The following is a 16,886-nucleotide window of genomic DNA, read 5'->3' as shown; positions in this document are numbered from 1 at the left end:
ACTGTAGGCAGTTGATTCTGCACAATTTATTGTCAGTTTGGCAACAGCACTATTCACTATTTCGTCTATACAACTGTGTAAACTGACACATACAGTCTGTACATGTACTGTATATATACACCCAGTTCAAAATATGCACACGTACCATGCATGTAACATGCAACCTACTGGATCTCCTCAACATACATGTTTCACGTACTGTAACATGCATGGATTTCAGACACTTTTCCTATATGCTGCATGCAGGGGCATAGCTAGCCAGAAGGTGGAGGGGCAGGGATGGCCCCACGAAACGCTCAAAATCATTCATGATTGAAAAAAAAGCTAATGACCCAAGGTGAGCTAGCCAACATATGATGTTTATTATTACAGCTTACACAACTAGCTACGTAACTATTTCAGTACTAATTGCTTATCACTTATCAATGATTCAATGGAGGTATATTCGTCGAGCATCATCGCACGTGCCACAACTGTACTCCAACAAATTCATCCACAGTCCGGTAGAGCTATGTTGTTAATATTTTAGTGCAAATACAAGTTACTTTACGTTAGCCACAGCCTGTGCTGCAGTCCTAGCACACTGCTGACAGGATGACGTGTTCACTCACTTCATTCTGCAAAATTCAAATGTCACGCATTGCATGAAATCCCACCTGTCTTTCTTGCTAGCAGAACTTGTAAACTTGTGACTGATCCACCTGACTGACTGACAAAGTAAAAAAAAATAGACTGCACTGCCGTACAAAGATCTAGTGTGATTGACTCGTGAAAATAAACTTGGTACATTTAACACTTTATCACCTCGTAGGCAGTAGATTCGTAGCGTCATCTGTCACTTAGAGCAGGTCACTCTTTAGATTCAAAAATGCTCTATCACGTGAGTAATCTAGGCTAAATATAGAATTGTGTCTCTAATATTTTCATTTGGTGGATTTACGAGCAAGTTGAATGTTGTGAGTGCACAATCACTAGCAACCCCTGGTGATACTGCGCAGTAGCGCACATAATTTATAGTCATTTGTGTGTCAGTTCAATACTGGTAAGCTTGTGACGGGAGGTTTTAAAAAAAGCAAATACTACGGTGATGGGGGGGTAAATGCCTCCCCTTGCCTATGCCTCTGGGTGCATGCATGTAGCATGAATACTAACATGCATGTCATAACATGTACTGATTCCAAAAAGTGGCATGCATGTAACATGCATAAAGTTTGTCATTATTATGGTTACGTCTGTATCTAATGGCTACCAACCTGCTATGTTGTTTTAGTTAACTATAACTAAAACTAAAAGTACTTTTAGTAAGGCAAATATAGGGTGTATGTATTAGTTAACTAAAACTATAACTAAAAGCAAATCCATATTATAACTAAAACTAAATCTATAACTAAAAAACAGCCAAATATTTTACTAAATCTAAAACTAAGAAAGATAACTAAAACTGTAACTAAAACCAAAAGATATTCTTACGCACAACTAAAACTATAACTAAAACTAAAAGGTTTTTATGTTTTTAACTAAAACTAAAACTAAAACAACAAAGACGATATAACCATAACTAAATCTATAACTAAAATGAATTAAGAAACATTACTATAACTAAAACTAAAATTATTGACTATAACCAAGAGTTAATAATAGAGGGAGGGAGAGTATCCAACGCTCAATAGGCCTGTGTAATACGAGCGTGCACCTTGGATGGCTCCTGGCTATAGTATGTTCGCGTTGAGCTGAATCCTCAAAAACATTTAATAACTCATGGATGCAATTACACACGATCTTGAAATTTGGCTCATTTGTAGTACTGCTTGACCCGCTAAAAATATTTTAAAATCTTGTTGTTCAAATGTTTGACATAATATTTATGGCCAATCAAAATTTTCACAATACATTTTCTATGGAGAAGCCATATAAGTATAGTGTCCATTAGAGCCTTCCCGAACTTGTAATGGAGCCAAACCGTATGTGTCTGTGGTTGATACCTTTGCTGTTACCAATAATCATCTAGTTGGCAGAAATGTTAACTCTGTTGAGAAAGAATCCACTTTTAATTTTTAGCTGTTTTTCAGGGTTCAGCTCAACATGAACATACTATAGACATAAAATCGATTGTCATCGTCCTTGTTCATAATTCGAATATGTGTTAATAATTGGATTAGTCGCTTCTTGCTGACTTAACCAGTTCAATATTTTCTACCAATATTGGAGCGAGTGGAACCCATTGTGTGCACGTCATGGATACTCCGGTCTGTAACCCGGCATGTCGACAGATTAGAGAGGAATCTTCTATCGAACCCCTAGCTGACGTTCAACAGGAGGATGTTTCTAGTAATGAAACGATGGATGGTTCGAGTACGCTTCAACTGGAATGGATCTGTAGTAAGGAAGGACCGAAATTTCCAGAGCTCGTAGTTACCCTTTCGTCCACACTTGACGGAAATAAGCCTATAATGGTTGTTACACAGCATGGATTAGCCCATCATCCACCTCTAGGTTTCACGTCTCGTGTTCAGATAACGCCTCAAGAAGATGGAAGATATCAAGTACGCGTCTTACCGCAAGAACTGGAAAGTGGCACTCTCAGTAACCAGCAGGAAGTACACGAATTATTTAAAAGGTTTAGCAAGACGACTCCATACAAATTTTGTTCAGGGATGGAGTGGACATATTACCAGGAGCACTACCATGAGGTGATACGTTTCCACATACAGAGTGTGAGACACACAGAGTCACCATTTTATCGAGTGGAGTCTGTCAATTGCAATCGGTTGTTTACACTGCCATCCAATGCCCCAGTTGCAGACAAATGTAAAGCTGAAGTTGTCTGCTCAGCTTGCAAGAGATTAATCTCTCATCTAGACAGACAATTACAATGCACCAAATCTGAGAGTCCAGCAAGGAAGATCAAAAGGCAAGCTTCCTCTTCAAAAGCTAGATTATCATGTATGTTCCCAAGAAGTCAAATGAAGAGGAGAGAAAATGCTTCAATGGAACAAGATATTGATAAGAGGAAGCTTGATAACTTTGTCGGATCATCAGCACACACAGATGTGTGATGTGATGAACATTATTGATGGTGTTGCTGTTGATGAATTACAGCATATATTTGAGGAAGGAGAAGCCCATGGTGTTAGTGACAAGTTAAGGGAGATATGGACAACAGATAAGAGGGATCAGCTGGAACAATTTAAGGAAGATCAAGCAAGGAATGGTAGGGAATAGATAGTAAAATCGAAAATTAATGCAATTTGCATTTTCCTAGTCACTGGCAAATGAAACAATCGATGGAATATGATCACCATCCGGATTGGTAAGGCTATTGTAGTATGTCAATTTTGAGTTCATATGTGGTCTTTATAGCTTTAGCCATTTTTACCAGAAGTGCTGCAGCTTATGAAGCACTTAAGAACTTTGATATTTTGCAGCTGCCTTCTAGGTCATTATTACAATCATACACTGGTACATTTTTGCATGAACCAGGTGCCAGTAGCAATTCCATATCTGACCAGTATGTCTTGTTCAAAACTAAGTGTGAGAAGCAAGGCAAACATCTCCCCAAGTCAGATGGTGTGCTGGTGTTCGATGAGGTCAAAGTGGCATGCCAACTAACGTGGAATTCACGAAATAACACATTGTCTGGACTAGCGATGACCAGTAAATATCTGATGTCAGTCACTGATGTTTACCAGCTCCTGCAGGCATCCAAAGTTGCAGCACAGACGTCTTACATACTTCAATTTTTGTGGTGTGATTTGACCAGCACTTATGACATTATAATATTTTACTTGTGCCGATTCAGTTGACAACAAATTTGTTTTGACATGTGTGCTTGAGACTATCAACTATTCCAACATCATGGATTGAAGACTAGTTTGTTAGTGTGTGATGGTTGTGCTGCAAATCTTACAACCATCAAGGCTACTCAAGGACAGCATGGTGCATATTCTCTTTAACCTGACTCCACAGACAAGTTTGAAATTGAGCCTTGGTTCATCAATCCGTTTAGTCCTCCAGACTTAATTTGTTGGATGGTCTGTCCAACACACCAGGTAAATAACTTAGTGTATTTTTAGTACCACTTTTTTTTATAAACATATAACAGCTCAAGAATATGATTAACACTCTATTTTCGTCAAAGATTGGAGGTACTAAGCTTTTTCAATGTGGAAAAGGACAGAGTTCTTTTGGGTGGGCCACCATTGTGGATATGTATAAATGAGAGGTCGGTAGAGCCAGACAACAACAGACCCACATGGCTCCGCATCTGAAAGAAGTACATGTACTAAGGGACTCTTGGACAAAGCTAAATGTTTCGCTGGCCAAAACCATGCAAGTTTGTTAAATTTATCAATATATTTAAAGTTAAAGTTGTTTATGCAGCAGGAGGAAGTATTGACAGAGTTGTACTCCTATATTCATCAAGAACCACCACCGCCCAATGTAGCTACTACCATTGAAGCCCATAAATACCTTGAGGCTTGTAGCCTAATATTTCAGAAAGGATTGCTTTGACAAAATTTGTTCCATGGATTCCACTGTTTTACAAAACATTTCTCAAGGCTATAAGTATCTTACTATATGGATTTCAACACTGCTTTCTGAAGGTATGCTGACTGCACTTGCAACATGCCTTAAATAATTATTCATTGTCTAGATAAAGATTTTGCTCATACGTCTAGCACACAAAAGGTCTTTCTATCATGGCAGAGTAAGTTAATTAATTGTTTGTATGTAATTTTATTCTTTGATTTTACCAGCACGGGATTTGCTACATATAGACATTTATGGATTCCAAGCTTTCTGCAAGTATTTTCTTGAGAAATATCCAGGGTACTTTGTTTCTCCACTGAATATATCTGGTTCATCCATTGAAAGTCTCTTTAGCCAGTTTAAGCACAACACAGGTGGAAAGCTTGACGCCTGTAACTATGCTACTTCTAGATGTGCACACCTAGTGAAACAGTGTGCAGCTGTACATCACGTGGATATTGTGATCAGACACTTAGTTGCCTTGAAATCCCCCTGAAGAAGACGTATGGCACCAAGATAACTTCAGAATGACATAATACATTTATTATTATCTCTTGTATTATTTACTGTATACACACAAACTTTTGAAATACATGAATTTTGTGGTTGTTTGTCTGCCAATGAAAATTTCATTACATAAACCTTAATACAGTGTACCTTGAAAATTTGTACATATATGGTATATAGACTATAACATGTATTCCACAAAAACAAATGTAATATTCATTTACCTACTTTACTGAACAATTTTGTATGGTCACTTAATAATGTAGTACGTAAGTTTGTATCAACAGTTGACGCCAATCCTTTCTTGGCTGTGAATTCCTGTTTTGTGGCTGATATAAATTCCTGAATCCTCGCATTACAAAGTTTCCTAGTAAATTCTTCGTATATGTTACTCATTGCCAACTCGCTTTCATTGCCAAAAACGGTAGCTGGAAGTTGCTGTTTTAATGCACTACTGAAATCATCCTTGTATGAGCTTTTTCTCAATTCATCGTGAGTAACCTTTAAAAATTAAGCAATTCAGTAGAGAACAAACAGGGAATACGACTTACCTTTATCAAGTTGTCCCCGTGCTCATTTAAAGATTCTACGTTCACAAGCAACTTACACCCTGTAACTTCAGTATCTATTTTCTGTAGAAATGGTATAAATACCTTATACAGGAAGTACATAAAACCTTGATCTCTATATTGAAAGTATCCAGGTAGATCAGATTTGTCTTTAGTGTTGATGGCCTGCAACATACTTATTTCTGTTGACGTCAAATTCTTGTTCCTTGATGTTTTTATCTGCTTGTATCGTCATTGCAGCATTTCACATAGGGCTCCTCCACCAAAACGGTAATAGACTCCTTCTTCTTCAATATCAGGAGCCACACTACTTGTAACTGTTTTGCCTTGTTTGGTTTGAAATGATGATACATGTTCCAGGAGTGTGTTACATACTGCAGATGACAAGGATGTCATAACTGGTCTACAAGTAAGGACTGACATGGTGTGCTCCTTCAAGAAATCCAGACATTTATTAATTCCGGGGTCTCTACCAAATGAATAGCTGCCAAAGTGTATCTTTCTTCCAACAGAATTGCACTACAATATTCCAGCCACCTTAACTGGAGAGTTTTTCTCCTTTTTGCACTCGCAGTGAAGCATTACAAAAGTTTGACGATGATTCTCGACCAGTTCTTGTAACAGCTGCTTCTCTTTACTCAGTTCTTCAACGAAACACAACAGTGGGCTATTCATAAATTCATTCATACACATGACTGCTTCGCTTACAAGAACATTCGCACCCAAGGATTTCAAAGAATCCTATAACGTCTTACACGTTTTCTTCAGCATGACCTTTGTCTGACGCTGCTTCTTGGGCTTGGGTGCTTCTTCACACTGCGTCCTTTTAGAAGCCATTGCAGCCAGCTCATAAGATACAGTACTGTAAAATCGTATCGATATCGCAGTCCAAATGTACGCCTCTTTTTGCTCCTCCTTTGAGGTTGTTAACACGTCTGGCCTGGAGGCCATCCAAGGTGCGTGCTCATATTACACAGGCCTATTGAGCGTTGGATACTCTCTATTATTAACTCTTGCGATAACTAAAACTAAAACTCTTTACTAAAACAACACTATGTTGCTCAGACAACTGCATGTATAAGTTCACATATGCTCTACAGGTGGAACAAAGCACAGAATGAAACTGTACTGCTATATGTACATAGCATCCAAACATCAATATACGTTATAGTTTGTGACCTGATGGTGGTTTAGTTAGCTATAACTAAAACTAAAATTATTGACGAAACTGACTATGACTATAACTAAAACTAAAGCTAAAACTAAAACTGAAAGTCCTTACTAAAACAACACTAATGTGAATCATTACTGACTACTTGGGGTCACCTACAGTATGTAGAACAGTCATACACACGACTTAATTACCTAACTATTTTTCACCATTATAGAAAGTTTTAATTTGTATTTATAATCTAATGACCAAGTGTTGGTTTTCATTGTGGGATTCTACATGAACCACACCAACATGCATGTATTATGAACGATACATGCATGTCACTGGAAGATGGTCATTGCATGCATGGTACATGCATATCCCCCTCACTGTAACATGCATGTTGCATGATACATGCACCTTACATACATGGAACACTCATGTTATATAGTAAACGTGCATGGAGGTTGCATGGTACATGCATGTAACATGCACAATATTTTGAGTTGGGCACCCATTCCCACACCCATGAAAAATAAATAAATACAATGTCCTTTTGCCTACTACATGGGGGAGAATAACAAAGAAGTCATTTACATGCATGCTTGTTTCGACTATATACGTACAGCAGTTACAGCCTCGATGCAATCAAAGCATTTGCCTTACAAGGAAAAGTACCATAACAAACAATGCAAAACTGTGATTGTGTGAACTGGGTGTTAACAGACAGTACAATATTTAGCAAATGCTAATAGACAGTAATTTAGGCAATATCCTTTTAGTGTATCTTATTTGTATTTTACACCACTACATACACATATACACAGAAGCCTAAATGCTAAACAATAATCTGCTTGTTACAGTACCTGATTTCAAAAGTATCAATGTATTCTCAACCACTGAAATTAATGGCCTATAGTTGTCCTTTTGCTTTAGTATTGAATTATTAATGTTGAATTGCAATGTTGAATTGAATTGTATATGTACACACACACATGCACCCAGGCACACATTCATGCAATAAGTAAACAATACCTTTTGCTTCAGAAACTTAAGACAGTTGGCACTCAAGACTTCAACAAAATCATAGTCAAAATCCTGTTCACTGTACCAGGCACCTCCTGTCACTGATTCATCAGGTTTAAGGTCATATAACATGTACACTTTCTTCCTACTAGCCTACAAGGGTAAGGAGACACACATAACATGACTATCACTGTACCACCATTAGTGTACATGTACATGTACAATTTCATTGAACATGTGTGCATATTGTATTTATACTAGGTCTGGGACGAATATTGAAATTTACCTTCGAATATTCGCTAATAAAATGTTCGAACATTTGAAGCTTCGGTGCTGGCTTTCAAGTTACAGGTTTTCCTGCATTTATGCACATCATTCTTAAGTTTTACCTTTCTAAACCTATTTAATAAGTTTGTAAGCATTTGGAAAGTGCATAGCAGCAGTACTGAATGACGCGATCGATCGATTGCAAATGGGTGTGTTGGATATACTGCAATCATGCATAGGTAAGCACTTAGTAATGGCTAAAAGTACGCTTTTCATGCATTATCTATCACTTTATAAGGTGTTTTAAATCTGCAACTATGGTAGCAAGCTAAACTGCGATGGTTTAAAAGTGGGCATGGCACACAAAGATTGATCACGAAGAGACAAACATTGATCATGCAAGAGGAATAAGCAGCTACAATAAAGATAGCGACGTATATTTGTAATTCTTTCGTAGACTATGAGTGCATTACAAAGCTTCAAAGGATACTTTTATAATTCGAAGTTTACTTAACCTTCGAACTCACGAAGAATTCGAAGCTTCGTCCCAGCCCTAATTTATACAGCTACAGGTAGTTCCTGAGTAGTCTTTAATACAATTATCTGGAAGTTTACTTCCACTATACATGAATACTAATATGTACTGTAGTTTTAACACATACATGTAAAAAACAGGCAGACATATGTAGAACAACTGCGACAGCAATCATAAATACATGTATCACAGGAAGCCATCACAGGAAGCTGGCACAGGCATGCAGAATTTCAGAAATACAGCTGTATATACACACACATGCATGATGAAAACGAAGCTACTGTATACTTCTTCAGCCTGATTGAAATAAAAACAATGAAACAAATCAATAAACTGAAACCATTGTCATAAAACAATGTACATATAATTTATACACATACACGTGGCCAGAATACCTGCATAGTACTGAATGATTAAAGGAGGTGACTGCACCACAGTAAGTGAAGTTTCAATATATTCAATTTAGTGCTATCAGTACGAGCAATTAGTAACTCTCGGCATGAGTAAATAACATATCGTATTATTCATTTCCAATAACAGTGATATACTGCAAACAACAAAAGTTGACTAAAGTTTGGCCAATTCAGCGAATCAAGGAAATTTGCTAAACTTAATCATCTTCACATATACGGTAGGTTCATTTTGTGTTGCTCAGTACTGTAGTTTCATATTTGGTGGTTAATTTTTAATTTTGCTGCATAATACAAGCCAGAATACAATGGATCTTATCCGCAATGACGTTACAGCCATAAAATGGCAGCGATAGTTGTGATAAAATTTGTATGGACGACTGTGGGAAAAAAATTTACGATCATATCTCAGCTAAGAAAGAAGATATTGAGGTATGGCTTAAGACATTACAAAAAATACATAGAAGTGATTTACGGGTGGTTTTCAAACTAATGCCAGATTGTTATTCATTCAGTTACCTTATAATCACACATGCAGGTTAGAGTTCGATATCTTCTATCTTGGCTGAGATATCACATATTTTACGAAAGTCCCACAACTATTGCGGCCATTTTTACATGCCTGAAGTCATTTTGGATAAGGTCCATAGTACCAATACAAATGCAAAGTGAAATCAAAACTGTGAAAATCAAGTCACAGTTTTGCAACACATATCTCGTATGGATTCACTGATCATGCAGTAGACAAAAGAAACTACACAAGAGCTGACTTCATGTAGTATAAAACAACTATTCTGGTCTATTCCAACACAATACAGACAGAGAGTGGATTCAACTACAATGAAGATGTTGAAAACAGTCATAACTCTAATTGCAATGCTGGGAAGTGTACAATGTACTTATTATGGACAGTACAGTAGATATGGTAGATGTATCTATCCAGGAAGACCTGAAAACGGATATGCTTATGGTTCAAATAGGATAGGCGGTGCACTAGGGTTCTGCTGTCGTCCAGGATATGTGCTGCAAGGCTCCTCATCTTTAAGATGTTTACATGTTAATGGACAGTTTGTGTGGTCTGGAGATATACCTAAGTGTGTCAGCGAGGGTAAGTAAACTGCTTGCACTATTATAAATGCTTGTATTACTGTACACTGTAGCCTCTAGCAAAAGCATTGGTTGATACACTGGTAGGATACAGAGTATTCGGGCACATGTCTAAAAAAACTTGTCAATTCAATCTCCCCTTACAGTAGAGCATTAGTGTACATTTCCTGACTGTCAATCTAGATCAGGGACTTAACCTTTGTCTTCCATTTCTGTTCATTGACAGCGCAAGGTGTGAATTCAGGATAGCACACTAATGGTTTTGTGATGCCTATCATGTTAGAATAAAATGGAGATTGTAGTTTGGCATACAGGTTGTATCTCTCTCCATATTCATGGCTGTGTAACAGGTAGAATACATACTGTAGTAGTCGAATTATGCAAAACCGCCACTTTGCAAAGTAGTATTTGGTATAGAGGTGCACGTTTGTATACAATGACAGCCTCATTTACCTATTCTTTTCTTTTGATGTGATGTTATAATGATGAGTGATATGTTACCAAACAAGTGTAAGCAGAAATCAGGAATTTTACAAGCAAGTTAAGGTTATATGCCTAAACAAGGATGCAACCCATACTGGTTTGGGCTAAAGTACTTGCTGTACAGTCCCCTTGTGTAATAACTTTTAATGTAATGTATCCTGCTTGAAAATTTCTTTACAACAGGATTACCATGCACACAATGTCTATAATTACTAAAGAGTAGTACACACATACCCGTACATGTACCCACACTCACACATCCTGTATATACAACATGCAAATGCATGACACTAAAGCAGAAGGTTAACAGGGTGTATTTGCTGTCCCACCTCGAGACTAGGGTGACACATCCATGCATATACTGCATAATTGGACACTATAGCAGTGCTTGGAATAAATAGACACAAATGCTAGGACATAGTGTCGATTGCACAAAATTATATTTGATTAGGCATTTGTACAAACTTGCTTGGATATTGAATTATTTTTTTACCTTAAAACACCTACAAGTGTGATGTGCATTTTGCTTGGGTTGAGCATAATGTTATGATCAGACATTATGTCCAGCCAAAATGGAACATACTCAGACAAACAACAATTTTGCAATTGGTCAGATATCCGACCATTATTTCAAGTACTGCTATACACATCTGTGATGGCACATAATACTACTTGGTACTTTGGAATTCAAACCTTCGCCTGTCACCTTAGTCAAATAAGCACATAAGTAGAAGCTATTCATTTCTTGCTTGGGGAATATAGTTACTGTAACTGGATAATTTAAAGTGGTAGTCTTTCAACAAGTAGTTAGTAATACAGTATATTTGATCGTACAGTACTAAAACTTTACCTGTACTGACTTTACAGGTTTCACAAGTTTCTTGCTTTCAAGCGTCTTCAATATCTTTTGTACTTGTGTTTGTACTAAATTGGACTTGAACTTGATGTCCCTTACCCAAATACCTGTGCAAGCATAATATTTTCAAATAGTTAATACACTATATACCCATACAGTGTAGATCTACTTGCATATATGTTCATAGTGTGTACCATACTGATATAATAGACAATTGGATAGCATGTACGTTGACAAAACAATGCATTACTCTAGCTGTAGTATGTGTGCATATATACAAATACTCATATTACCTTTGTTTCCAGCATCCTCAATTATTTGATATACCAATCGTTCCTCCACTTCAAATCCCCTTGTCTTGCTATTAAAAATTACATACATCAGTCAATCAATTAAAGAACAAACCACAGATGTTGTACCTGCTAAGTGATGCTGACATAGCACCACTATTGCTAGCAGATGCTCCACTTGTTGAAGCAGCTTTTGCTTTGTATACCAGAGTCTGGCCTTGCCGGAGTAAATCAAGTTGGTTCTAGAAAATATACTCACAATTAATACAAAGTTTAGCATAAGAGATAGATCTCTGTTGTGGATACGGCAACACCCAATTATTGCCACCAGATCAATCTGTTTTAATGTTAAAGCAAACTACAGTACTAAGATAAATTGGCCGCTCCAAATATTGATGTGCCAACTTGAGATTTTACTTGAGATTTTAATTTCTACTGGTGGGATGGCATGCATAAATATAAAGGGCACAACAATACTATATGCATGATAAAATGGATTGCATGGTTGCTTACAATATATAAGGCCACCCAAAATAAATTCTGTTTCCTGTCCACTGCCCGCATCTGGTTACTGTCAGCTTGTTCTAAATATTCCATTACTCAATATTTTTTCATTATTTTCTTTGTATTCTGTGCACGCTCAGCTTGTAACAATGTCAGCTTATGTGTCACCAAATTGGCACCTTTGTGCAATTTTGTAACTAAAAAGGAAGATACAGGTGTATGTAAAAGATTAAGTATGCTTGAAAAGCTGCCAATGACCACCTGCACGCATAATATGCCCGAGTCAAGGATGGAAAACAGATTATTTGGAGTGACCTAATATGGCAGTTATTTAAAAGGATGAAAATTGCTATATACAGTGTCATAATCCTTTCCATAATGACATCACACCAATTTCTATTTGGGGTATTCTTATATTTTTGAGTACTGTTTCCTATGATGCGAGTGTTTTTGATTTATTATTACCAGATTAATAAAACCTATATTGAGGCGCAGCGATTAGGTATGGTTACTATGTCATTAATAGAGTAATGTTTCCACTCTACTTAGAAAACCAGCCGAAAATTTTGGAAGTAGCAAAAACGAATTCCGTTAATAGCATTATACTCATACCTTCCAGTTTTACCGTGATAGTTTCTTTCTGGATTACACAAACAATTGATCTTCTTTTACCGCCCATAGGATCCAATACTCGAAAATATTAGAGTACCCCAAATAAAGATCGCCCATTTTAATTGTGTTGTTATGGAAAAGGCTAGACCACTATTGCACGTAGGAGGAAAAAGTTCCCACCTGCATACAAAAAGGTAGTGTTCTGGCTACATGATAGTATTATACCCTTGATCACTGCATTACCATTGAGAGCAATCGTTGAAGTGCTTTCATTCTCTGTTCAACACTGATTCCAGGACACTCTGACTGCAGCAAGCTGTCTGTTATTCCCTTGGGGTTTTCTCTACACAACCGTAATATGGTGTTTTCAAGATGAACTGGGTCAACTGGCTCCTGCTTTACAGCGGTAATGTTTGCTAGTTGATCCATTCTTCAAGACAGCTGATCCTAAAAAAAAAAAAATTCAAAATTGACTCCTGGAAACAGTGGTAGTCTAATACCTGTACTATGCAACATTTAACCTTTTAATACATACGCATGATACTGAGTATGATACTTACCTCCAACGTACAGAACCTCGTATAGAACGCACACACACGTATTATAATTACACATCACAAATATTTAATTGTGGTTGTGGGTTTGTATTTTGCAGAGGAGAATGCTAACACGTGTGCCGTTGTCCCGCTAACATCAGGTGATCTTATTGGAACATTGTATCTGAGAGAACAGGTATTGTGTATGTGTATAGTGTGACTCGTGCATAGCAAAACATTTACTCCATATCCATGATCAGCTAGGCTTGGGTTCCTCAACTTTCTATAAAGTTAAGTTCAAGCATGCAGCTTCAAAGTGTAAACAGCAGAAATATAAGTTCACGTTAAGATCCCCAAAACATGGTTTTTGATACTTTTCCTCTCGGTCCAGATTCTGCTAAATTATTTATCCCATCTAGTTGCAGAGTCCTTGTAATTTCATGAAAATTACCACATTTTTGAGCTGCTCATAATATAAGGCATGCTAGTGCCTAAAAATTGCAAGGGCAGTTATTTCATTTTGTGTTGACCTTTTTATCCAGAATTGCGTAGAGTTGCACAACAAAACACGAGGTACTAGAACAACCTCAAAAGAACTAAGGGGAGGGGTGCCAGCCTCCTTATTAGCTTATTATTGTTTTAGTACAGATCAAAATGAGCAGCTGTACAGAACAAAGTGATGTACTGTGACATTGCCTTCGAATAAAACATGCCCCAGACCAAGAAAGAGCACAAATGCTTTGCACACTCTACAGAGCTCAAAATAAGCTAGCTAGTTCCCCTGATAAACACATCACCCCACATGTGTTGATCTAGCTACCTGGGTATTGGTTGTGGCTCTTGACAACTAGTTCTGGGGGGGTGGTGGTAGGGCAGTCCCTAGCTAATATAGTTTCAGCAAGAGTACATAATAAAAATAGGGAGGGAGAGTGTCTAACTGCCAATACAGCCTGTACAAAATCGCTGCATATTATATTTTATAAGATTCACTACATGTAATGTAATATTGTGTGGTGTGAAGGAAATACCAGTATTACATTTGCTCATCTCACTCATATAATTTAACTTCCATAGGGCCCTGGTCAAATCATTAATTATTGAACAGACAATGATCTTTGAACAAATTAACACTTTTACTGATGATAGAGATTTGTTGATAGGTGTTGAGTGCTGTTGATAAGTGTTGAATAATGTAAAGCTTTTGCTCTACCAATGTGTGGATTGTCTATAATACACAGTGATTTTGGCTGAAAGTGTCCTAGTTAGACACTCTCCCTCCCTATTTTTGTTATGTACTCTTGGTTTCAGAAAGTGGGCCAAACATCTAAATATTTCCTTAATAGTTATTATGTTACGTGTGTTACACTTTTTATACATGTGATAGATCCGTATAAGTAGCTCAATAAAATGAATCAGGAATCTGGACCAAGGGGAGGGGGGTTAAAAGTTTGGGATCACAACTGAGTATAACCTGAAACAGTCAAATTCACACTCTTGTATGTACATGCTGAGGTCTGTTCTCCGACTCTGTTGTATAAATAAAGTGACTTCAACTATTAATGACATTATTCACATAGCTGTATAAGCTTTTCCTGGATTATTCTTTGTACATGTACGTCTAGCAGACATGGGGCCAAGTACATGAGTACTTATACTTAAGTACACTTAAGTACAAATTTGAAAGTACTTGTACTTTACTTAAATACTTCCTTAATTTCCCCAATGTACTTGTACTTATACTCAAGTACTTCACTATGTACTTGAGTACTTTAAGTACTTGTAAGTACTGCAAACATTGTACGTAGTTTGTACACAGTGGGTGTACAATGAGAATAACAAAATTGTATGAAGGTGCAATTTACAACTACTTGCGATTCTTCTACTACCTTCCCCAACCATACTATGTATCATGTTCCCACGAGCAAACAAAAACAATGCTGCTGTTCAAGGCAGTGCATTTTAAGAGTTTCGGAGAGAGAATGGTTGACAAAAACTTGAAAGTATCAACCCCTCTAGACACACTTACATACTACAATACATTGATTACAGTGTATATTTTACTACAGCAAAATGTACTTGTACTTTACTTAAGTACTTCCAGCATGTACTTGTACTTTACTTAAGTACTATCTTGAGTGCTGCAGGAGTACTTGTACTTGTACTTGGAAAATTCAAAAGTACTTGTACTTTACTTAAGTACTTTTAAATGTACTTGGCCCCATGTCTGACGTCTAGACCTATTTATGAGCATTCCCTTTTCAACTGACTTAATTTCCCAAGTCCAATTGTCTGACTTTTTATACTCCTGCTTATAATATCCTATTTCTGAACACAGAATGGAATCACTACAGTAACAGGGAGAGTGGAGAATTTACCAGAAGGGTTGCATGGCATTCATGTACACGAGTATGGTGACTTCACTGAGGGCTGCAGTAGTGCAGGTGGTCATTACAACCCTCTGGGGAGGACACATGGTGCCCCTGATGATGAAGAGAGGTACTGTATGTAATATTATATTATTCAACTGTATAATGGTCAAATAATTTTAGGCATGTTGGTGACTTGGGTAATATTATGGCTGACAACACAAACACTTCCTATATAAACATTGAGGACTCCATAATCTCCCTTAATGGTCCATTGTCAATTGTGGGACGAAGTATAGTCATACATCGTGATGAAGATGACCTTGGTACTGGTGGTGATGCAGGAAGTCTGGCAACTGGAAATGCTGGGGCCAGGTTGGGTTGTGGAGTCATCGCCATAGCTGCTGCTTCTGCTTGTGATTCAGAAGATTGATTGTTTTAAGTAAATGTTAGATAATTTGTATTGTTATAAGTTTGCTGTATTGATGATAATAAAAGACGATGAGTTTACAGTAGTACCTACAGTACGTACTGTGTCGACTTTGAAGTACATATAATAATTATTCTAAATGGGTAACCAAGATGACAGTTTTGATATACCATATGGCTGTACACAGTATTTGCACATGAACAGTTTTGCCAATGCTCAAGGTCCATCAATCATACACAAGCCAATTTTAGACCCATTGTACTGTTATTGTTACAAAGCAGGATTATGATATTGTACATGTGATTTGTACATAAGTGACTGGGTCGGTCTTTATCACCCATGGCAGTAGATTACAAAGCCACATAAAAAACTATCAAATTTCATAAACTAAACTTGAGTGGTCTGCTTTAGCTTGTTGCTTTTCCCAAGCGTAGTGGCGATCCATGTTAGTGGTTTTGGGCCCTAATAGAGCTCTAGCCAACACGGGACGTGAATGGGGAATGGTTGTAGTGGCTGTACAGCTCCACTGTCATAAATAAAGATCTGTGCTCAGTGTGCTGTATATACAAGATCTTTCATTTTATCCAGGTGTTAACTGTAGAGATATTTAAGGATTAACGTTTATTACAAAAGGAAGCATTTAAGTCAGTATGGGCTTCAAAAGCATAAAAAATTAACCAATTGATATGGCAGGACAATTGCTAC

General features: G+C 37.2%; 2 protein-coding genes and 1 long non-coding RNA gene across 6 annotated transcripts in view; 2 read left to right on the top strand and 1 right to left on the bottom strand.

Annotated features, from left to right (window-relative positions):
• Positions 1–16,886, bottom strand: part of LOC136259038 (DNA-directed RNA polymerase III subunit RPC6-like) — a 46,058-nt gene that overhangs the window by 4,849 nt on the left and 24,323 nt on the right. For 3 of the 4 annotated variants that reach the window (XM_066052447.1, XM_066052445.1, XM_066052446.1), the window contains exons 2-6: positions 13,093–13,296; positions 11,863–11,975; positions 11,737–11,804; positions 11,438–11,550; positions 7,795–7,938 (exon numbers count right to left, since the gene is read on the bottom strand). In XM_066052447.1, the coding sequence (XP_065908519.1) occupies positions 7,795–7,938; positions 11,438–11,550; positions 11,737–11,804; positions 11,863–11,975; positions 13,093–13,278 (624 nt within the window). In that variant the 5' untranslated portion in view covers positions 13,279–13,296. Of the gene's footprint in view, positions 1–7,794; positions 7,939–11,437; positions 11,551–11,736; positions 11,805–11,862; positions 11,976–13,092; positions 13,297–13,409; positions 13,880–16,886 lie in introns of those variants that run through there. The other variant, XM_066052444.1, reaches the window with a different exon arrangement.
• On the top strand, positions 1,916–5,245 carry LOC136259043 (uncharacterized). Its single transcript, XR_010703164.1, has 7 exons — positions 1,916–3,211; positions 3,263–3,310; positions 3,361–4,049; positions 4,103–4,333; positions 4,381–4,604; positions 4,655–4,708; positions 4,758–5,245. It is a non-coding gene; the product is annotated as an uncharacterized lncRNA (long non-coding RNA).
• Positions 9,823–16,311, top strand: LOC136259040 (superoxide dismutase [Cu-Zn]-like). The gene is made up of 4 exons (XM_066052450.1): positions 9,823–10,105; positions 13,505–13,581; positions 15,721–15,881; positions 15,935–16,311. Exons 1-4 carry the CDS (start codon positions 9,838–9,840, stop codon positions 16,182–16,184), a joined length of 756 nt encoding a protein of 251 aa, XP_065908522.1. The 5' UTR covers positions 9,823–9,837; the 3' UTR covers positions 16,185–16,311.

This window comes from Dysidea avara, chromosome 6 (assembly GCF_963678975.1).
Source record: "Dysidea avara chromosome 6, odDysAvar1.4, whole genome shotgun sequence".
Lineage (NCBI taxonomy): Eukaryota > Metazoa > Porifera > Demospongiae > Dictyoceratida > Dysideidae > Dysidea > Dysidea avara.
The sequence above is the reverse complement of the archived record's forward strand: the minus strand, read 5'-3'. Positions and strand labels throughout refer to the sequence as shown.